The 24,043-nt window shown below is 38.4% G+C and overlaps 1 protein-coding gene across 1 annotated transcript in view; it reads right to left on the bottom strand.

The window, feature by feature from the left end:
- Positions 1 to 2,592: 2,592 nt before the first annotated feature.
- Positions 2,593 to 24,043, bottom strand: part of LOC129117996 (sodium channel protein type 5 subunit alpha-like) — a 33,344-nt gene continuing 11,893 nt past the window's right edge. Inside the window, exons 10-27 of the mRNA XM_077190507.1 lie at positions 22,837 to 23,016; positions 21,671 to 22,060; positions 20,808 to 20,934; positions 18,791 to 19,029; positions 18,245 to 18,445; positions 17,130 to 17,483; positions 14,996 to 15,433; positions 13,978 to 14,124; positions 12,748 to 12,868; positions 11,084 to 11,238; positions 10,246 to 10,419; positions 9,910 to 10,017; positions 8,209 to 8,487; positions 7,573 to 7,626; positions 6,530 to 6,671; positions 5,860 to 5,960; positions 5,171 to 5,441; positions 2,593 to 3,791 (exon numbers count right to left, since the gene is read on the bottom strand). Coding sequence (XP_077046622.1) covers positions 2,593 to 3,791; positions 5,171 to 5,441; positions 5,860 to 5,960; positions 6,530 to 6,671; positions 7,573 to 7,626; positions 8,209 to 8,487; positions 9,910 to 10,017; positions 10,246 to 10,419; positions 11,084 to 11,238; positions 12,748 to 12,868; positions 13,978 to 14,124; positions 14,996 to 15,433; positions 17,130 to 17,483; positions 18,245 to 18,445; positions 18,791 to 19,029; positions 20,808 to 20,934; positions 21,671 to 22,060; positions 22,837 to 23,016 — 4,680 coding nt within the window. The remainder of the gene's footprint in view (positions 3,792 to 5,170; positions 5,442 to 5,859; positions 5,961 to 6,529; positions 6,672 to 7,572; positions 7,627 to 8,208; positions 8,488 to 9,909; positions 10,018 to 10,245; positions 10,420 to 11,083; positions 11,239 to 12,747; positions 12,869 to 13,977; positions 14,125 to 14,995; positions 15,434 to 17,129; positions 17,484 to 18,244; positions 18,446 to 18,790; positions 19,030 to 20,807; positions 20,935 to 21,670; positions 22,061 to 22,836; positions 23,017 to 24,043) is intronic.

Here is a 24,043-nt window from a genome sequence, read left to right as displayed (position 1 = left end):
CATGGCAAGGGAACTATCTTCCCTAAAAGAGTACCACCTTTATTCAGAGTTTCTGCAGAAGGTAAAATTCACCCTAGATGGTATTTCTTATTTCTTACACCAACAAACAATTCACTTAGGGTACCAAATGAACTTTGGCAACTGATCTCCTACCTTGGTGGAGGGTGGAGCTCTGGCTCTGTTTCAGGGTGGGCTTTCCAGAGCCAGTGATGCTTGTATATATTCTGACCAACAATTAACTGCTCCGACAATAAAAAATACTTCTTTCTGGTACACAAACTGGCAAAGATGAGTCACACCACATTTAGGTATGGATATGCTTAATGCAATCTCCTGGGAGGATGTGATACCAGGGCTGTTCAGTGCACCCCCAAATCCATGAGAATGATGCATATGGCTCATTACTGCTCCTCAATGCATCCTGCACATCTTGGGAAGCTGACACTGAACAGGCTGGAGCTGGGAAAGACCATCCCACCAGTGCCATGTAGTCAGCTCCTCAGCTGGGGTTGTTTGTATGCTGTGAAAGTGGTTAAAAAATAATTTTAGCCAAATAAACCCATTTAATTTCATTAATTCTTTTATAGTTGTTAGATTTATTTTTTATTTGAAGGACTACAGCCCCTGGGTCCTAAAGGCACAGAGCTGTTGACTTTTCTGGTGCACTGCACACCTACATTAAAATCTGAGGGAGTATTAGTCAAAACTAATTAAAGGTGCTACCATTTCAGGAATGGCTAGGGAGAAGTTAAGGGAATACCACGGATGAAACTAAAAGGTACTATAAATATTATTTATTTGCATCAGTCTTCAGACAATATTAACTGAAAACAAAGTCTCGTTATTAGGTGTAATTTACCATCCATAGTAAAAGAGAAATTCTGTCCAAAAAGCTCACAATCTGAAGAGGTGGAAAAGACAGGAGAAGAAAGCAACATAAGACATAAGAATATAACTGCTACCAGGGAGAAGGGGCATTGAAGAGAGAAGAAAACTTGCTGCAGGTTGCAAAGAAGTGCACAGCAGGTCCCGCTCAATCACTGGGTTCTTTTCTGGCTGAAATCAGTGTGGAGGGAAAAGCTCACCTGAGCCTTGCCAGAACCTGCCAAACCCAACAGTGATCACAGAGCTGCAACCTTGCAACTAAGAAAAATAAAAGATGTTAGTGTACATAAGAAATTAAAATGTCAGGCTTAATTTGTGACTATACCTAGTACGTGACAAAGGGGAACACAACGGTCCTTAGACAGCAAAGTGCAACAGCTGGATCTACAAAGTAAATGTACACAGGACAAAAGAGTAAGTAGTGTTTGGGCATGTGTTTTTCTGACAAGTATAAGGACATGAAGATAAAGGATTTCATAAGGAAAATGTGGTAGATGAGAAACCACGAGAGCCCATCCTGCACATGTAGCTCTATGAGAAGTAGAATTTTAGAATTTGTATTACATCCTTAGGTTTATGGTAATCCCAGACCCAAGTATTTCAACCCAGATTTCCTAATTGCCTGCATTATTCATAATTTGGATTCTTCTAACCTTTGCAGGAGAGAGAAGGCTGATTCTCCCATCAGAGAAACACAGGCAGGAGGGAGAAAGGCTCCTACTCCAAAGGCACATGTCCATGGCCATGGATGATGTTCATCACCACAAGCAAGGACACCTCTGATGGGTCCCATATGGAGCTCTCCAGCCTTGGTTTCTGGTGTCTAAGGGAATGGCTGAAGTGATATTACCAACTCCAGCCAGTGTTGTTTCTTTTCTCTGCCCCGTTGTCAAAAATGAACTTGAACACAACACTCAACTGTTAGAAGTTTGAGGAAAGTATGCAATAAACACAAATTTCTGTGGGGTGATTGATGGTACAGCTGCCTTCACCTCACTGCCAAATAATCCTCACAGGGAAAACATAAACAAGGTTTTTCTCTGCTCAGTATGACTTCTGTAAGACTAAGAGTTGTATTTATTATTTCATTAAACTTCAGTAACACAACTATGATAATGTACATGCCACGGTTTATTCTGTAAATCCATCATATGGGAAGAAGTCCACTATACTGTGGAATACCTGTGGATCATGCAGGGTCTATGTTTGTGGCACATCTGTCCCCAAACATCAAAAAAAAAAAAAGATTTAAAAAATCATCAGTGATTTGCTAAACAGGTTTATAATGATAGTAGCAATTAGGAATGGAATAAATTTTAGCTCCTTTCCATTCCTCAATTTATACTCATATTGACATTCATTTTCTGTTCTCCAGTAGATCCATTGGTGCTTGGACTTTTCTCTGTTTCCTGTACAGGGGAAATATCAGCTGAGGTTGCCTGTCACTGCTGTGAACATGTCACAGCACCCAGGTACTGTGGGACACACTTTGCAGTGAGATGCCATTGATCAAACACATCCAAAACCTTTCTCTGAATAGGAAAATATTGAAGAAAACTGAACACAGCAGAGCCAAAGGCCACGATTCTCAGCTGCCATAATCAACAGGCTTGGTTTCATAGGGAGGCTGCCTCTGCTGATATGCATTTACAATATCATCTTCTGTGAAAATTTAAAAATATTCTTAATAGCTTTGTCACCAATTAACTACTTAATGTCTGGAGATTGTTCATTGCCCATTATTTCTCCATTCTCAACCATGAGATTGCCACTACTCTCTCTTGTGACACTGTCATACGACGGAGGGATGGACACTGAGGACGACGTTTCAGACCTGTTAGGACTCCTACCATAATTTGCATGCAGCATAGATGCAATGAGTCCTTCTTTTTCTGGAGCAGCATCTCCCAGAGTGTCAGAGCTGCCAGTTCTGTGCTGGTACAGGTAGGAAGCCTGTTTGAGGGAGCGCTGGAGCAGGTGGCTCCTGTAGGCACGCTGGATCACCGTGGCCGACGCTTCCTCTTGCCTGTGGCTGAGCGTAGTGGATATTGGCTCATAGGATTGTTTTGATGGATTGGCAGCCATGAATTTCTCCTCCATATGTACTTTCAGAGTATCCAGCTCTCCAGAATCTCCCAACACCCTCTTGGTGAAAGCAAACAAGATATCCAAGCAGTGTATCTTGTCCCCGCTGACCACAGGCAGGTCCATTGCTGTGAGTTCAACTTTGTTTGGTTTTGGTACACACAAGGGCTTGGGCAGAGCATCTGCAAAGTCTGAAAGTGCAGAGAAAGTTATGAACTGAGTTGCCTCAGGATCAAACTTCTCCCAGACTTCATAAAAGATATCAAAGTCATCTTCCCCTAAAGGCTCTGCACTTTCCTCAGTGGCAGCATTGAAGTTCTCCATAATAACAGCTATGTACATGTTTACAACAATGAGAAATGATATAATGATGTAACTTACAAAATAAATAATACCTATGGCAGGTTTACCACATTCACCCACTTCACCACTTATGACTGGATCACAATATGGTGGCCCAGTGTTTAAAATAGGACTGAGAAGAGCATCCCAGCCAGCTGACGTGGTGATTTGGAAGAGACAGAGCATGCTGTTAGCAAAGGTTTGGAAGTTGAACATGTCATCAATGCCACCTTCCATCTTCACATAGGCAAAGTTAGCCATGCCAAAAATGGCATAAATGAACATGACCAGGAACAGCAAGAGGCCAATGTTGAACAGAGCAGGAAGGGACATCATTAAGGCAAAGAGCAGAGTTCGAATTCCTTTGGCTCCCCGGATGAGTCTCAGGATCCGGCCAATCCGGGCCAAGCGAATGACTCTGAAGAGTGTGGGTGGTAAGAAATGTTCAAAGGCTTTGCCAATGTTGGAAAGCAGTAAGGCTGAAAAGGAGAAGATAACAACTTATTAGAATATAATATTTTTCCTTAACTTGTAAAGAGGCTGGAATGATAATATATTCACAGCTCAAAAATATCTGATGTGTGTTTGCTAAGCCCCACCAGATTAACTTCTAGGAGAAGCTGAATTGAAATAATAGTTGTTGAAATCAGCAATTATGAGCTACATTCTTCAGCCATCAGAGAACAGTCCCTGTTGCACAGAAGATGACAAGAAACTTTCTGTGCACAACTTCAAATATCTGTATCAGTTGACACTTGACGACTGATGGTTTTCTTTGACTCTGGTTGCATGAACACTTCAGCAGATTCAAGTTACCTTCTACATTTGTCTTCAAATACTGACACTACAAAGCTAAACTAAGAAAACAAGATATAATGCAATGTCAAAGTAATTTAGATAATATAGGCATGATATGTAGAAGCAAACAGAGTGATGAACACAGAAGATGTGCATGCCACTCTACAACGGCTTTTGGTTTATTCAGGGACAGAGCTACACATGGACGTTATTTTTTCTTTGTTTGAATGAAATAAATGACACCTAGTAGCATTAGAAGAGGCTTGTCTTTTCTAAGTGCAGCTGTTTTGGATAATTTTTTCTGTATTTACAATCCAGAAACCTAATTTCTCAAGGAAGAGCCATAGTCTTACTGGAATCTTACTTACCCTGGACACGAGTCATAGTAAAGAACTGAAATATCCTTCTTGCCCTAAATGCCTCTTGCTAGGGCAGTACTAGCCCTGGGAATAGTTAAATTGGCAAGAAGCTCAAATTTGCAGCAGAGCTCTTTACCCCATTCTTCCATTGCAATCCCTTCAAGTAAAAACTAATACATTTTTGGTGATCTTTTCTATTGTGTTACAAAGTGAGAGCCCTTATTGTCAGTCAGCAATGCCTGAATTCTACAGGCTATAATCTAATTCCACTCTTCCCACTCTATTCATATTCCAGTATTCCTGTTTGTCTATATATTTCAGTCATCTGTCAAAAAATACAGATGACAAACCCCAATAATTGATCTCATTGAATATTTCTTAGTTGGTACTAAATCTGTGACAATGGAAATTATCATGTAATGTGATACTGCTATGATGAGTCATTCATTCTGTACTTCAGATGAGAAAAAAAACCTGAAAAACTATTATAAATATATACACACTTTTACTAAAGGAATTGTTTTGAATCTCATTTAATATAATCTTGAGGGGGCTTGTTTATTTTTTTCCTTAAGACCTTATAGCATTATGACTTACATTTCAATGATTATTTGCAGTTAATAAATTTTAACTAATTTTTTTTCTTTCTAAAAAGAATAATAATTTATACAGTAAAGAATTTTCGAGACAGTTTTACTTACCAACAAGTGACATAATAACAACAACTAAATCAAATATATTCCAGGCATTTGAGAAATAGTACTGCCTCAGAGCCAGCAATTTCAGCACACATTCTGCAGTGAAGATGGTAACAAAGAGTATATTGATTTTGCTGAGGACGTTTGTCTTTGTTTCACTTTGCTCATACGTTTCCACCATCATTGTGACCATATTGAGGCAGATGAGACCCATGATGACAACATCAAACATCTGGGATGTTACAATGTTGAAAAGGAAACCTTGGTATCTGTTCTAGAAGGGAAAAAGAATACTTCTGGCATCAGTTATGAAAATAAGGAGTACCCATCCATACATGTTCCCAACATTTCCAATTTTTCTGTCACAAAGTCACTCAGCTGCAATGAAGTTGGAGAAATTGGAGAAAGGCAGAGTACAACAACGACATTAAAAATCCCTTCCTATCCTGAAGTTTTATCAGTTACAAGAAGAATATAAAACCCAATAATATTTATGCAGAGAACTTAATAAATATTTAACCTGTAAAATAATTCAGTCCACTTCTTGGTGTGGAACTGACTTTAGAGAACTGTGCAAGTATCAATGTAAAGACAATAAGAATATTTTATATGCAATATATAAATATATGCACTTTCCAGTGAATTAAATTGCATTTTTGTAATGCGTTTTCCCAGTGAAGAATTCTGTTTACCAAGGGTCTTGGAATGGGTTTTTGAGGTTTCTTGGATCCCAACTTTTTCATTGCATTGTAGTATTTTTTCTGTTCTTCTGTCATAAAGATATCTTCCCCACCTAAGTATACAAAGAAATGTCACTGTTATCTGGTGAAGAGCAAAACTACTGTACTTAAAATGTCTAAAATTCTGGAAACTGACATTTCTTCCTTTTTTACATCTTGCTGTTACTGGCTCTTATTTCATATCATGTAACAGTGTCCAAAAAATCAGTGGCACAAACCAACCATTCACGGAGTAGAAGTCTTGGTGTGAAACTCAGCCCACCCAAAAGGCATGCAAACAAAAAACATAGACAGGATCAAATCTTTCCCTGGGCTTGCTGAATATTCAGATTTTTCCCTGGGCTTTCATGCTGGGCTTGCTGAATATCCAAATCACTCATCAGAGCATCTGTAGCAGACCACTTTCTAAATAATGAGTCTCTGGTTATATTGAGTTCCTCAAAAGGAGTGAAATTTTAAGAGGCTTTGAAAGGTTTGGGGAAGATCTAGGTGTTCAGGTTACAGGGAAAAAGAAAGGAGAAAGTTATTTCTTGTAATTTAATTATTAATGCTCTGGTAAATGCCAATAGAAGTTTTAGATTCCATGTATAGGACCTTGCTCTGTAAAGCACAACCAATACACTTATCTTTTTCTTTTGCTGGTTGAAGTTGTCAATGATTACACCAACAAAGAGGTTCAGGGTGAAAAAAGACCCAAAGATGATGAAGTTCACAAAGTAGAGATACATATAGAGACTGTACTCCATTTCTGGCTGATCATCTTTCTGCAAGAATGAGAAGCAACTTGAGAAATAACAATACAGCAACATGGGCCCAATTGAGAATAATCTTCATAGTGAAGCTGCTCTCAAAAATTGATTCCAGGAGAAACTAAGATTTACAGACTTTCTGCTAATTGTGACAAAAGAAGTACAATTTAAAAATACCAATAGTGCATAACACAAAATTTTGTTTGAATATTCTTGAAATGATTTCCACAGGCATTGCAGAAGCACCATTTCAGTTCCTTTCAATAAGAACAGGAGCTGTAAATTTTTCAGTACATGAAAAATCAGACAAACTATTTAGAAGTCAAATTCCAAGCTCTTGCCATTAAAATTCTTGGCCTAGATATGTTGTTGCTCTTTTATCTTCTTAGCAAAAAACTTCTGTGATGGCTATTATTAATAAAAACAAAATTGGGAGAAGAAAAAATAACTTTTCAAATTGAAGAACAAAGAAGAAAAACATTTAATCACACAAAAACTTATCAATATATGCAAATAGTATTATTAGTATTTTCATACTTTATATATTATTTTATATCTTAATATATAATATTGTTAATATTATGATATGCAAATAATTAAAAAATTATTTTATTCCTTTGAACTCCAGATGAAATTAAGGCATCCTCTACATTTCAATTTCTTTCCTTACTAAGTCATACCACTTTGTTCTGTTTAAGTGGGTGGATCTAGAGCTGAAACCCTTTCCCCGTTGCAACAGAGGAGCTTTAGGATATGATGAGTCATTTGCAGATTGAATGTTTACATCACCTGACAAAAATAATTACTGGTAGCATTTAGCACTGACAAACAGCAGATGTAGAAGTGCAAAATGAATACTGCAATTGCAGAAAGCAGCAACATTCTCAAAAAATATGGTTTGAATGAAATGACTGACCTCTCGTGAATCTACTGCTGCATACATGATGTCCATCCAACCCTTAAATGTTGCCTGGAATGAGAGATTATGGAAAATGTTTTGAACTTTGACCTTGAAAGTCTTCACATAATTTGCAATATCAGAATGTCACTGACTGGAGCAAGAGCCTTTGCTATGTTCACAGGCACAAAGCACCCAGATCTGGCTGCTGCTGTGAGTGGCATTCTCAGCCTCACAGGATATGAAAGCTCTCAGTGGGGAGACAGAACACTTTATCCTAGGATTCTGACAGAGCAAACCTTCATCAGCATGGCACTAAAGGCCATGCAACCCTCATGGCTGAATAAATCCACATTTTGACAGAAAAGATCACTATTTGCCCCAGAATTCCTTCTGAGATGGACTCCAGGATCATGAAACTGCTGGAGGCTGCAACAGCACTTGCCCACCAGATGTTCCTTTATCACCTGGAAAGTCAGGGCAGGGTCTTATCTGCCCCCCTTTTCCCATTTGTGTGCATGAACTGCCAGCTACAAGGGGGAGCAAGCTGCAGGATATTCCACTCCCTGCATCACCCTCAGAGATGAGTTAGGAATTAACAAAAGGTCAAGCCCATCTGACAAGGACTGGCTACTGAGGACAAGCAGCACTTACCACCTGAAGAAGAGCCAGGTAGCCAGAGCCAACATTATCAAAATTGACTTTAACATTGATCCAGAATATTTTCCCAGTGTTGTTATACATCTCACAGTCTGTTTTGTTTGTGATGTTGCCCTCTAATACGGAATTTTCATCTGTCATATTGACACATTTCCCAAACTTCCCAGCAAAGAGGTTCACTCCCATGATGCTGAAGATGAGCCAGAAGATGAGGCAGACGAGCAGAACATTCATGATGGAGGGGATGGCTCCCAGGAGGGCATTGACCACAACCTTGGATGAAAAGGGAGAGTTAAAATACACTTCAGGAAAAAGGATGAGCCCAGGTATCTGTTAGCAGTCAGTCATCTCTGCAAAGAGAAACCTGATGTTTTCTATGTAAATAGTCACAGTCACACTGGTCACAGCTGTCAGGGGGACCTTGTACAATATCTTTAGTATCTATTAGGTTTTCAAAGCAATAGTTGATATTTCTTGGTCTGCTGTGAGGTCTTACCACTACTAAAATCTAAGTCCATCCTTTTTTTATTTCACCTCCTTATTTTTGGAATAGGACATGGTCCATTTGTCTCTTTGTTTTAGATTTTATTAACACAAAACTTCTGAAGTATTCATCCATGAGCACTTGTGCAGAGGACTATATTTAAGACTGTCAAAAGTAGTTCCTAAAAGGACCAGTAATAATTCTCCACTAGTAATTTGCTTCATTTATTTTTAGTGGATTGTGGTTGTGTTTGGGGTTTATAAGCATAAGCCAGGTACATTTCCTGTGTTAGGTGCTGTATAGCCACAGAAAAGTGTCCAAGCAGATTTTAAATGTATGCTAAGACATAACAGATTGCTCTGAAAAAATTGGGTAAGGGAATGGTGGGAACATTTCTCTGAGTTTCACAGTGAACTCATCTGTGAGGTAGCAAAGAAAGACTTGATGGACCAGCAGAAAAATTCAAAGGCTTTGTGAAGGTTTTTTGGAGACTGTGCCACACACATTCTTCATAGCAAGACAAAGTATGACATTACCTGTTTCAATATCAAAATTTACTCCAGACATGGAAATTTGGATACATTCTGCTAATTAATTTAATGACATTTCTGTCTTCACAGTGTCAAGATTGCAACCACAGAGTTTTCAGTTTTATTCTTCCCAAATAAAAAATAATAAATAAATGTGCTCTTTTGATGGGAAAAGAAAATCTAATGTTCTACAGGAAAACACTTTTGTTTTCGGAAAGAACTCTATTTGAAACAATAATTTGAGCAAAGTACTTTTTAATAGGCTACAGTTTTTGTAAATCAATCCAGTAAAATCTTTCAAAATTGAAGTGACTCTTTCCTCTGAGTTAGCTTGCTATCAGATTTCAAAAATTATAACTGTGCTCACAGTTCTTATTCTCTGTTTTATTTTTGCCTTTCTCAGTAAGACAGGAACACAAGAATGTCTGAGCAGCAATGGAACAAAGTTTCACCTAGGCCAGTTTTAATTTCAACAGCACTTGGATCAATCACTCCAGGAAAGTCTATAAGGAATGCCCAAGTACAGAACAGCACAACCAAGGGTCTCTTAAAAAATGTATTTTATAGTTCCTAAGCTGAGCTCAGGGTGAGCATGTGAACTTGACAAAGACACAGTGATGAGTCACAAACCTGTTATGTGCTCACCAGTTCTGACAAGCTTTGGTTTGCAATCAGTCTTACCCTCATTCCTTCAAACCGTGACAGTGCTCTCAGGGGTCTCAGAGCCCGCAGAGTCCTGAGAGATTTCATGGGCCCAAAGGTACTGCCAAAGAGGTTTATCAAAGAGACCTGAGTGGGAAGACAAAGGAAATGCATTAACAACATCCTGTCATCTGTTTCCTTTATTTCTGTTAAAAAAAAAAAAACCCAACCAAAAAACAAAACCATGTTTTCGATGCCTGGACTACAATATCCTGACACCATTGCTACAGGGGTTAAGGTCTGAAATTTACATCCAGAAAATAATCAGGGATTCTGCTGCTAATGCTGTGTAGGAACAGGAAGGACAGAACTTACATCTACAATAAGGAAATCCAGCCAGCACCAGGCATTGGTGAAATATTTCTTGAAGCCATAAGCCACCCACTTCAGAAGCATTTCCAGAATAAAGATGAAAGTGAACATTTTGTCAAGAAATCCCAATATTGCTTGAATTCTTTCTCTCTTATGTATATGGATGTCTTCAAATGCCTGAAATCATAATATATGTAGATAAATGCAAAAATCAGAAATTAACCTTGTACATTTAAAGTCAAGCAACACTGAGACCCTTTCATCATTCAGTTTGTTTTAATACAGATCTGAACACCATTTGTTACTCAAATCTCTGCCAGCTGAGTAAAAGTGTAATTCTCCCTGTGCCTGCTCTTTCTTTTCTCTATATAAAACAGCCCTGTGGATGCATCCCTCCTGCACAATGAAATCCTGTGAGCACAGGATAAAAATATATACATATTTTTATAAATTTATATAATAAAATTTATATATTGAAGAGAACTAAGCTTTTCTTCCCCAAGTATTAAGAGTCACTTGTTTGTTTTAATGGTATAAAATCTCCTTAATATTTCACAATTGTGACATAACTTTCTGAGAAAAATCCACTATACAGCCAGAAGAGAAACAGCTTTTGAGATTCATGTATTCTTAGCTTAGCTCATGCTCTCTTATAATTTTTAATAACATCAATAATAGATTTGCAATAATTAAAATGATGAATAAATGACTGCTATTTGAAGACTCTTCCCTCTTTATGAGTTCAAAGATATTCAGTTTGTTTGTTGGTAAAACCAACTTATCTGGGTGCAAATTAAAGCAAAAAACCCTTCATGAATACATGAAACTGTGCTACACCAACCAGGGCTCCACTGCTCAGAAGAATCATGAACACGATAAAGGACTCAAACCAAGAATGTTCCACAATCTGGTAGCAGGTTTTTCTCAGATTCCACCATTTTTCTCCTCCAAACTTTGCAGCACTATCCAGGCAACAATGGAAGTACCGAGCACAACCTGAAAGTGAGAGACAGCAATGAGTGCATGGAAGGGGGGCAGGTGAACGTGAAGGCATGGCCTGGAAACTCCTGGGGATAGGACACAGGAATGGCCACAGTTACTGCATCCTTGTTGTTGGTTTTCCCTGTTTTACCAAGAGAAAAAAAAATGAGATACATCCAGTTTAATTTGCCTTGTAGCTCCTATAAAGTAGGTAGAGCCCCGTTGGACAACTTTTCATTATTTCAATATTGTATTTGCAGGGAATGCCCTGAGAAAGGCAGGAATGACACATCTGACTCCATGTTCTCAGAAGGCTCATTTATTACTTTATGACACTATATTATATTAAAGAATACTATACTAAACTATGCTAAAGAATACAGAAAAGATACTTACTAAATGCTAAAAAGATAATAATGAAAACTCCTGACTCTTTCCAGAGTCCTGACACAGCTTGGCCCTGATTGGCCAATGAGTGAAAACAACTCCCAGCAGAATCCAATGAAACAATCACCTGTGGGTAAACAATCTCCAAACACATTCCACATGTGAGCACAACACAAGAGAAGCAAATGAGATAAGAATTGTTTTCCTTTTCTCTGAGGCTTCTCAGCTCCCCAGGAGAAAAATCCTGGGCGAAGGAATTTTTTCAGAGAATATGAATGCCACATTTCAAGATATTTCTGAGACACTGGACAGGCTCTCACTGACCTGCTGTTGGGGCACACAAAACTTCAAGGCCATGGGAAAAGTCTTGATGTTACAAAAGTCCTTCTCAGTTTCTGCACACTCTTTGAAAAGCAGAGATGAGATGCTGCAACCCCAGCATAGAAAGACACCAAATTTTTCAGGATTGATGTGAAAGCCAGCATTGTTACATATTAGGGTAGGAAAAAATCACGAAAGCACTGAACACATCCTAGAACAACTTCCAAAGCTAGGTATTGTCTGATGATTTGAAAAGAATCCTCAGATTATTGGATGATATTTAAGGTCCTTTCCAACGCAAATCATTCTTTGATTCTCTAATTATCACCCCATAGAAATTCAATTCATCTTAGCAGCTTCTTTTGCTTATTTCACTCCTTTGTTTGAGATTGCTCATGAAATGTTATTCAAGGAATACTTTTACTGCTGCAATGTATTAATAAACCTGATGTGCCAGGTGACCATTGCCATGTGAGACCTGGTCCCACACACTTCTCTTATGTTAAACCCCCAGAGTGACTTGGTTGTGTAGAACTCAGTGAAATGCATCTCACCTCACAATCCTATTTTTCAAAATGGGGACTATGCCATTGCCCATGTCCCACTTGGAAGCAATTGGCTTTTAGGAAAAGGGTTTTATTTTTCAGGTGTCTCAGTCTCTGTGTTGGCTAGATAGGCACAACTATTTAACTTTTTTTCCAATAACTAAAATTAACTGAAAATAATCTGACCCTATTGTCTCAGCATCACTAGAGAAACAAGTTGAGTTTTCACTCCTCTCACTTCCCAGTAGTAGTGAAACCACGAGAGTCTTACCTTCTGGAAAACATTGTTCAGGAGTCTTGAAGTCTTCAGAAAATTCTGGAATCTGTTTTAAAAGATCTTCAGGATTTGTCAGATCCACTGTGCTGACTTCAGAAGAGCTGATACTGTCCAACTACCAAGCACAGTAATATCAGTTATTGATTCTTTCTAATTTGGGTCCAAATGAGTAAATTAATCCATGAACAAATAAAACTCAAAATTAAAGTTTGGTATGTACTAATATTACAATTATTGTTCGTAATGGAATACACTTTTTGATTTTAAAAGATACAAGCTTAGAAGCACCAACTGGTGCATTCAAATAGAGGCCCAAGCTCTATAATTACAATATCTATCTACATGGACCAGATATACCTGCCTAATCAGCTGGGAAACTGAAGAGCTTTTAAATTGCATATTAGTGAATATAGTTCTCAAAAGAGGAGAAATTACCTGGGTTAGAACCATGAAATCATGGAAAGATGCATTCACATGGGAGACCCAGATAAAGAAATCAGTTATCATGCCAGGAACTGAGCACCCATGATAGTATTTAGGAAGCAGAAATTGGAATCACACCCTGTATTCTTCAGTAGGCTTTTTGCCATCCCATTAAACCAAAGACAGTATTATGAGTCAGCAGTTTGCTAGCAATTGTTTACTTTATGCTTTTATTCTTTCATGTTTCTATAATGCTGGTTTTTACTTCTTTGAATGTATTCTACATTCAAAATTATTTTAAAATCACTGTAAAACTGGTAACAATGATCTTTAATGACACAGAGAGAAACTGATTTCAAGCATTATGTTTCTTGAATCCAAGATACTTAGGACACAGGTAGACTTGATGGAATTTCCCACATGAAAACTTATCTCTCTTGAATTCTTTTTTTTTAATCCTCCTTTTTTGTGGAGTCAGAATTTAATGAATGGAAGGTATCAGAGAGTATTTCATAAATTATTGATAATTACTACTAAAGTTACATCATAGCTTTCCCATTTCTACATGCTCTCTTTCCTATACTATATATTTTTTTTTCTTTAAAATTAATACCTAGAAAACCTTTGATTTTGCTCACAGAATTCCAGCTCCAGTATTGCCTCCTGTCCTGCCAGACCAGGTACTGCAAGTTCAGAGCTGCTTCTGGCACTAAACTTCTCTCTGGTAAATCCCTGAACCGAAATATGCTTGTGTTTGACCTGTATTGGAAAATTAACATCACTGAAAAATAAAATTGTTACCTCTTTTTCTTCTGGTGATGAGAGTTCACTCTTCCTGTCCTTTCCTAGATAAAGCACACTGAATTCTTCAGAGGAAAATCCTGATCCTTTACTTGAGCTGCCTGAATTTTTTGCTCTGTCTCCTCTTTGCCTCAGGTGATTTTCATCCTGAAATTAATCTGTGGATTAGAGGGGCTTTCTTTTGCCTTTTTAGGGAGTGTACAAATCAGAGGGGAAAAAACAATAAGCTATAAATTTCATTTAAAGTGGGAATCTCCAGACAAGAGTTATAGGAAAGGATCATTTTGAGTCTCTGATTTTACTTAAGGATAGAACTTTTCCCCAGCAGAGCAAATGAAGGCATTTTAGTGACCTATTCAAAACTTAAATGAGAATTCTTACATAGGAATTAAGAGGTAAACTTAATATGGGAAATTGTGATACCAGAATGACAGCTGTGATTGAAACAGAACTGAAAAATTCATGGAGCACAAAGAAATAGGGTAAATATATGATGTAGTATCAAAAATATGTCCTTGGTAGAGCCACTCCATACTTAATCCCATCCATTTCTAATAATTACTACATATTACACACAGGTAGGAAAAATACAAAGTAAGGATCAGAGCTATCAATTCATATTCTGAATCCATGTTCTGTACACAGAACATGGATTTTTGCTCTTTTGTGCAAATAATACCAAAACAGTTGACATTATACATAAATATTTACATTAAAAAACACAAGTTCACCAAGGACTGCCACAATTACCTGTGTGCACCACAGCATGTCAGCTAGAATTCCTGCAAAAATCTTCTTTTAAAACCATGAAAGAATCTTGATTTTAAAAGGCTCCCAGTGACGATTTACCCTTGCTGTAAATATTTTTACTTTTGGCTCTAGTTCAGAACTTTGTGACTCTCTGAAAACGGATCAACATCTCCCACCCTGTTCTGCTAGAGACTCTTCTCCCGCCCATCCCTCCCTTCATCTCTCTCCACAATTCTGCTGTTCCAACACAAATTAAGATATCCATTACCTGCTTGCTGCATTCTGTGTCAGTAAATGTGCTCAGCTTATCATCATCTTCAAAACCCTCACTTGTATTCTCTGCCTCAGCAATAGGGACACAGACAAATACATTGGGGTTTCTAACAAAATCTTCAAGACCTGGGCATTTGTCCCTGTTTTTCTCAATCCATTCATTATTGTAATTCTCTTTACAACTCTTTGGCTCTTCACTCTTGAACCCAAGTGAGTTCTGTGCAGTCAATTTGATTTTCTTCTTGTGCACTTTCTTTATGTGCCTGAGCTTCCTGCAGCAGGCATCCCACGTCACGCTCTTGACCAAGTGGAACGCCTTGCGGATCCGAGCAAAGGCAATCCGAAGATTGTTCATCTCTCCATCATCCTCTGTTGTCTGGAGACTGTCAGCACTGAAAGAACTCAGCAGCAGTGCAATGAAAAGGTTGAGAACCTGAAAGCAATTGAAATAATAATTAAAAAAAAAAAATCAAGTCTGGAGATTAGCATTCGAAAATCTGAATTTTAACTTTGAAGAACACAGACGCTACCAAAGTTCTGTCTCTCCTGAGCAAACCAAAATAAGGTGATAAGGAAATGGCAGCAACTGATCACACTGTGATTGATGAAATCAACTTCTCTATCTGAAATTTCAATGTTCCCATTCCTCTCTTCTCAAAAAAATGTAATTTAAACTACAAGAGAAAACAGATCTGTGTGCCAAATGCATTATTTGGTGAAAGCAACTTTTCAAAGGTTCAAGCAGTAACATTGACTCATGTCCTGTCAGTTTAATAATTGTCTCTTCATTCTTCAAATTAGAATTAAATCAGGCCTCTATGCAGTTACTTCCAAAATTCTGTAAGATCAGATTCAGGCCCAGAAATTTCCTTAAACCTGCCACATTATCACAAAAATCAAAACTTAGAGAAGCTCGAATTTTTCATTTTTAAGCACCTTCATATAAAGGAATTTTTAAACCTCCATTTGTTGGTGGTTTTTTTTCTTTTTGTTTTTTTTTTTTTTTTTTGTTTGCTTTTAAGGGAATGTGAGAATTTAATTTTTTTCACTAGTATTTTGGTTACTAGTGTGTATCTTAATTTTTGTCATGGCAGAACTGAGCAGATAACACCCCCAAGCCATCCAAGGACCACAGGCAGTGGAGAATATCAGCTCTCCAGAGATCAATTCATCTCATCTGTCTTACTTATTGACTTTAGGCTGGAATAAATCTCAGTCCCAGATACCTCTCTCTGCTTCCTCGGACCATAAGAAAGCCTGGACAAAAAGTGGGGGCTAAACACTTCATTGCTTGACAGTTAACATTAAATTGTGATATAAATCTCACTCACAGCAGTTCATCACTGGCATCAATCCTTGCACTGTGAAACAGACAGGACATTAAATATATATTTAGGATTCAGCCACAGAGCAGAGATTTCCCACAAAGGTCTGCCTAGAGTTAAATATGTTCAGAATTCTTTTTACAATTAAGAAAAGCTTGGCATATGAATGAATGAAGGACATGAGGAACCAAGTTACTAAAAGAAGATATTTATGATTTGGGCATCAAGAAAGGACAGCTCAGGACCAAGGAAGGCAGGCTGTCCCTTGTGTCCCAGTATAGTGTGTTGAGGCTGTGTAGGTTATGCCATTGCAAGATCTAGCTCTTGGATGTAAATGTATCTTGAGATGCCTAAAAATAATCCTGATTTCTGTGGTAGATTCTGCCGTTTGCTGATAAAGAATTCAGTACTTGCATGAGGTCTTAATAAAATAACTAAAATTGATTTAGAGAGGGACTTAAGCACTTGGCTTAATTAATCCAAGCAGGTAAGCCTCACTGATTATTTACATCCAAATCCCAAGAGAGTGAGGAACTTAGCTGCCTGTGGTGTATTTACTGCAAAGGTGTTTCTTGTCAATTGCCACATGGAAAGGTCAAGTGGTGCTGTGAGCAAAGCTCACAAAATGGGAAAATACAGACAATGGCCCAAAGGTGAAAGGAAAAAGAGGATTTCACAGACTATAACATACATAAGTAACTTTTCCACCTGTTTTTAGGGAAGCTACCTTTTTGTTGTCAGAACAACCATTAACTGGAGTCCACCACAGACAGGATGAAGAGAAGAACAGATTGCGAAACTTACCACTAAATTTCCTATCACCATGACCAGCAGAAAGACAACAAGACACATTGATGGTTCAGCAACCACCATGCAGTCCCACATGGTCTCAATCCATTCTCCACACAGAATTCGGAAAACGACGAGGAATGAATGGAAAAAGTCCATCATGTGCCAGCGTGGCCTGCCGTCTTTGCTTATTTTATCGCAGTTGAGCGCATAACTTCTCCCAAAAAGTTGCACCCCTACTACAGCAAAAATGAAAATGATGATTCCCAGGACGAGGGTCAGATTACTCAGTGCTCCCAGGGAGTTACAAATTATTTTAATTAGAGTGTTTAAAGTTGGCCAGGACTTTGCCAGTTTGAAGACCCTCAGCTGCGTAGCAACATAAAACATAGAGTTAGACATTGGTAGAGATAACTCATCTTTGCACCATGCAAATCCTACAACAACCAAATTACTGATATTCTGAACTATTCCAGCGATGCAACGTTTGTGGTACATTAATACTTTTTTTAAAAGTATTTATAGATTTTTTTTTCTCTTGGCTGGGCAACACTGCAAACATAAACTAATCACTTTGTAAAGGACCAAACTAACTTGAGACCCTGATAAATGCAGGCAGGTGTCCATGCAATTCTCTTGATGTAGATTTTGGTGCCTAATTTACATGTAAAACAAAGGACCAAAAGCTCAGGGACTGCTGCTGCAGCACTATGAAAAGAGTCTATATTTTGATAAAGCAATTTAAATCAGTCCCCAGTGTATGAAGTGGAAACCTTAACATAATTTCACATCTCTCTTTAAACACTGTTTATTTCTGTTTGTACTCCAACACTTTTTTCCTAATTTCCTGTGCTAGTTTTTAATTATTTGTGTAATTTTTATAACATGTCCATGCTGGAATATTTTTTCCTTTCAATATTTCTTGAAAAGTGAACTCAAAAGAAATATACTTTTTAAACTCTCGACTCTAACGTCACAAGGAGTTTGAGTGTGTATCCTAAAGCCAAGTTGAGGAAGTAAAAATAATTGGGATTAAAAAAAAGTAATTTCTTGCCTCCTAACTGCAGAAGTATTCTGTATTAAACTCACAAGATAAAGTTTTATACAACTGAGCATGCATGAAGGATTACCAGTCTGAAGGATCGTAAAACTGACAGGGTTCCTCCTTTTCTCCTTTCTCTCTTGTTTTTGTGTCTGGGGAAACTCAGTTCAATTAAACTCAGTGTGACAATGACACTGTCAAAAATATTCCAGGGCTGCTGAAAATAGTAATAGGGATCTAGAGCGATGATTTTTAAGATCATTTCTGCAGTGAAGATTCCTGTAAAAACCTGTGACGAGGAAACAGTGGCATCAGCCTGAAAGTAGCCATGAATTATCTCATTTCTAGGCCACCTTCCCTCAAATAACATTCATGGACACGTTAATAAAACCCATGTTTATGAAGTCCTAATGCACTTTTAATTAAAATGGGAGGATTATTTTCTGCCTTCTCAGGAGCACGACAAACTGTATAAAAAAATCTGGGAATTGTCTGTATTAGAAACAAAGTTTATAAATGCAGGGTTTGCTAATTTTTAATTTTTCCTTTCACTTTTTATGTTTCAAGTGAAAACACACATCAGCCAATTAACTAATTCTATTAAAAAAACCCACATAGTTGAAAATTTGCTTACCAAGTTTCCTATTTTAAGCATGAATTTAAAAGTAGGTGACATATTATTGTGCTCCAGTGCCATGAACAAAGTGTTCATCACAATGCAAACCGTGATGGTGAGATCAAAAAAAGGATCCTTTATGAAAGCAGCCACTTTTTCCTTGATTCTCAACCAAAGTGGGCAACAGTCCCAAATGAGATACTTTAAAGCAAAGTTCTTCAGGCGTGGTGGGCATTTCTGCTGAGCTTCTTCATGTTCTAAACAAAGAAGAAAATCCTTCTATCATTATTTATCACTGAGCAAGATGGTGAAATAGCAACTTCAAGCATTCAAAAGATGAGAGAAGGCAAAGGAAATCTCTCATCTCTCACAGAGCCTCCCTGAGCTTTTTACCATTCATGAGGTTCTTACACCAGCTGATAAATGCGAAAATAAGAACTCGGAGAAAATGCCAAATTCTTTTGTGAGCACTTCCTTCAAAAGCCTTTGGAAAAGGTTTTCTTTGTTTCAGACTGGTACTAAAACCATCTGGCAATGCAGATATTTGTGATGCAGGGCCCTCACCACAGCTTCTTATGCTCTTGCAGGACAACAGAGCAGCTACAGCACTTCCCACCTTGTCTTCACATGGGTGTCTGGGACAACGGCTGTGTCTCCCTTGACCCTCAAGGCAGTTTAAAGAATCAATGGTAGACATGGGAATTCTGACTCTGGCAAATCCAAATTGCCTGAAATTTGGCCTTTGGCGGTTTCTATGGGAAAGGTCACACCCACCATATTCCAGCTGATGCAAGCTGAACACATCTCAATTTTCCTCAAGTAGAACTTGGGACAGAAGCTGTTTTGTCTATGTCATTTTCATCTTTTTAATCAAATCTAAATCTCATAGCTTTTTTTTCTTATCCATTAATATTAATTAGCCCTTCAAAATACTTTTGACCCAGCTTAAGTCCTGTGCAAATTCATTGACTAACTGAACTAGCTTTAAATACAAGCACAGTAGGAATTACTCATCTGGATTTCAGGGACCTGGAAGCTTTTCAGAAATAGATGAGCTGGGTCTGACTCATATCCTTTTCTTAATTGGGCCTGTCCTTATTTCTTCTCTCTGTTTAATTTTCATTTCTTCTCCCCCAGGCTCAATACCTACATCTGCACCCTACACCACCTATTCCAGAGTGATCACTCTGACTCAATCCTCACTCCAGGTCTAGCCCTTGTCTTCCACTAGAGCTACAAGTCCTGTCCCACCCCAGCTCACAGCTAAAACTGTGCAACAAAACCCAGATCTCTGATGAATTACACTTCAAGGCAAAGCTCAACTGGATGTGCTCAAACGTGATTCTCCTAGGAAAAAACTTTAAAAAAAATTTAGAAAAGGGACCTTCCTGCCACCTCCCTGTTCAATCCCATACTTGTGGTCCAAGAACTGGTGGTAGAGCTCCTCAAATGGGTCAAAAGAAAACAAAAGTTACTCATCCTGAATAACTTGGACTGAAATTTTTCAGCAAGATCTGCAACAAAACTATCAGTCATCAAAATGACTGTCACTGATTAACTCCCACCAAAAATTCACTTGGGAAGGTAAATTAAAGGAATAAAATTGTGATGTTGAGTATTCAATATCCAAGAATTGTCATAACTAACTTTACTTGCATAATCTTATTAATTGTTGAATTCTGCATGCCTGTGAATCCTCTGCATTCTGCCACTGACACAACAGAAATCAGAGGCTCAGGAGGAGAAAACAGCGTCCCAGTCCTGCAGGTCAGATGATCAGAAATATCTTCCACCCACTCTCACTCCAACCCCCTTCACTCTCTGCCCTACAAAACAAGCTTTTACAATAGGGAAAGAATGTGTTCCAGTACACAGAGACTGTGTAACACCTTTTTTTTCTAAAAGAAATCCAAATGAACAATGAAATTCCTAACTACACGCCTACAAATCTCTGCTAACCTTTAAGAACTATGTTTTGTTCTTTCATGGCAGCATTATTTTAGGGTTGAAATAAACTTAATGAGGAACCACTTACCCTCCAAGACACTGGTAATTATGCTGACTACACTTGCTGCCCTTTGTCTCTGAAGAGCCTCATTAAAGTACTCCACTGACAGATGAGGAGGTAAATGCATCATGCTGCTCTCATCGTGCACAGCTGGCTGCTCAGAGAAGTAAACACGATTAGGGAGATACCACGGGAGTGAAATGAGCCAGGATGTGATGATAGGTAACTGTGAGAGTGAATAGGAACAATGACAGGCAGCCAAATAAATGTACATTTTTACAAGATGTAATAGATGGTGAGACCAAAGGTCCTACTCTCGTATGGGGCTGCAGTGAATGGATCCTGCAAGCATGTAACATGGGGCAAGCACAGCCCTGGAAATGAGTGTATGAGGGGAAATGGGCCTAGGAATTATACAAGAGATTAATGGAATAGGAGAGAGGTGAAGGATAAATAGGGGAAATTTGGGAACTTACAGGCAAAGCTGCTGCATGATGCTAAAGGGGCTATGAACAAAAAAAAAAAAAAAAAATTAAAAAATCACTGGCATTATTCAAAATTACACCCCTGAGCAGCATTTGGGATGAAAAGGGTGACTTGCAATTTCAGCACTAGGAATCTTTCAAACCATGTTGGTGCAATTAATGAACAGCAGAAACATAAGGTTTACCAAAATCTAATTTTCAGGAAGCATCAGACTATTAAAAACCAGACTATTCTACAGACAACAATTCTACAACAACATCAGCACGCTTGAGTTCACATCACTGTTTGCCATTAAGGTGAAACTGTTAAAACAACAACAAAACAAAAAAAAAAAACCAAACCAAACCAAAGATTCATAAAGCACCATATAAAGCACATATTTAAAATATTATATTTTTCCTCACCAGATCCCCCTTTCCTGAGTCTTCCATGACCGGTGGAAGCATGGCTCCTTCAGAGGGCACGGGATCTTGGCTGTGCACCCTGCTGCTCCCCAAACCCACCCCGGGGTGCTCATCCAGGCTGCCTCCCTTGCTGCTCCGCGCGCAGTTCGGGGTGGCGGGGTGGGAGCTGTGGCCCCGCTGGCTCTGCAGGCTGGGGCGCCTTCCCATCCGCGGCCCCGACAGCGACCGGCAGCGGGGTTGGTGTCCCCCAGCGCCCGCGGTGTCCTCGTCACCCAGATCCGCTCCGGAGTCACCCTCCACAGCAGGCATTTGGAAGTTGAAGATGCTCCCGTGGCTCGGCCGGCGCTTGGCCGGGCTGGAGCTGGGGCCGTACACCAGGCCCAGGAGAGACTGGAAGGCCAGGAAAAGCAAAACAGAGAGAGCAGCGTAACATCACAGAGAAAATCTGGGGAAGCTGTAAATTGTTAGAGCTTCGTAACGTTTACTGTCAACCACTGCAAGTCCAAAGCTCTTATTTGATTTAGATTTTTTTGGGAAGGATTATGTTTAGATTCTCGATGGCAGATAATAAAACTTTGGCCTGGGAGAGACTGGAAGGCCAGGAAAAGCAAAACAGAGAGAGCAGTGTAACATCACAGAGAAAATCTGGGGAAGCTGTAAATTACTGGAGCTTTGTAACACTTACTGTCAACCACTGCAAGTCCAAAACTCTTATCTGATTTAGATTTTTTGGGAAGGATTGTGTTTAGATTCTCAACGGCAGATAATAAAATTTTATGAGTTGTACCAGCTATTTTTGAGATAATACTTACATTTTATACTTACATTTTAAGTATGAAATTTTATACTTACATTTTAAGTATAAAATTTTTCACAGAGAATGACAATATAAAAGCTAAGTTCTGGTAGTCATTCACTTTTTTTTATTTGTCTTTGTTATAGAAAATCTATTTAACTATTTTAACTTTTCTTTCATGCTCCATTTATAATACTTCCTTTTCAAATTAATTTTTTCATCTAATTCTTCTTTATCCCAACATTTGTTCATTTTGAAGACTTAAGAGTGATCTGTGTTTGTAATGGGTTTTTGTTCATGCTTTCAAGCCATTAATTTTAAATTGAAATTAGAAAAGCTGTAAGGATCTCAGATGCAGATAATAGATTACCAACTTTCGTTGACTGTCTGGGAGTTGTGACTTGGGAAGTTCTTCTTCTTCATTTTCTTCTCTCCCTAGTGACTTATTTCTCTTTTGCCTGTTGCTCCTTTCCTTGATTTCTTTGGATGACAGAGAAGAGGCTTCAAAGGAGCTAAGTGACAGGATATCAATCCCTTTAATGCCCAGTGACTGAAATTAAAAAAACCAAACATGGATGATATTTTTGCTAGGTGCTTTGAGTAAAAGCAGAAAGAAAACACTTCTGTGCTCTATATTATTATTTCCTGATAACAATTTGTGTTTCACAAAACTCATTAAAAATCTTCAAATATGTGATAATGCTAAAATAAAGAGGAGAGAATTTCCCCCAACATATGGAGCACTGAACAATTTGCTATTTGCAGTGTGTTACATGATTACAAGTACTGGGCCTGCCAGAGGCAAAATAATCACATTATAGCTTCTACTCCTCCATATGGCAAACTTGCTTACAATAAAAATGCTCAGTTTGAAAATAATGCAGTAGAATACATCCTTTCCCCAAAATAAATATTCAATCTATAATGAAAGTCTTTCTTTTCAGTGGGGATCCTTGGGACTATATTCACAGTGTGGATGACTTTCCTTCCAATGTTGAATTTAGGGTAATATTTTTAAAACACAGGAGTATCTTGTTCCAGAAACTTCTATGCTATTTAAGTTACCAAGAGACTTTTCAGTCAACTACAATAGGTTTTGGCTCAGATGTTAATGCAGAAGAATTACTGCGTGTTTCTTTGCTCAGCAGTCCAAATGACAAAATAGAATTAAAAAGAATTTTAAAAAAGCTCAATTTTCTTTTGGAAGCTGCTGGTTGATGGAATTAAATACTTAAAGTAACATCAACCTTTAATGCATTTTATCCAGAATAACAGTCATTGATTCAGAGGAAACATACACAGCTGAAGGAGGAGTTGTTCTGCAGTTGCAGGAATCACAAATTCCCATAAGTTATCACTTGCTCCTGTTTCCATGAGTGGTTTTTATATACAGCTGTACACAGGGAGTGAAGCTTTTTCTTATGTCTGGGTGGGTCTCTGAGCAACCTGGTCTAGTGGAAGGTGTCCCTGTCCATGGCAGGGGCTTGGAGTGAGATGATCTTTAAGGTCCCTTCCACAGAATTCACAGAATGACCAGGCTGGAAGCCAACTTCAAGATCATCCAGTCCAACCCAGCC

The sequence above is a fragment of the Agelaius phoeniceus genome, chromosome 1, assembly GCF_051311805.1.
Source record: "Agelaius phoeniceus isolate bAgePho1 chromosome 1, bAgePho1.hap1, whole genome shotgun sequence".
NCBI lineage: Eukaryota > Metazoa > Chordata > Aves > Passeriformes > Icteridae > Agelaius > Agelaius phoeniceus.
The sequence above is the reverse complement of the archived record's forward strand: the minus strand, read 5'-3'. Positions and strand labels throughout refer to the sequence as shown.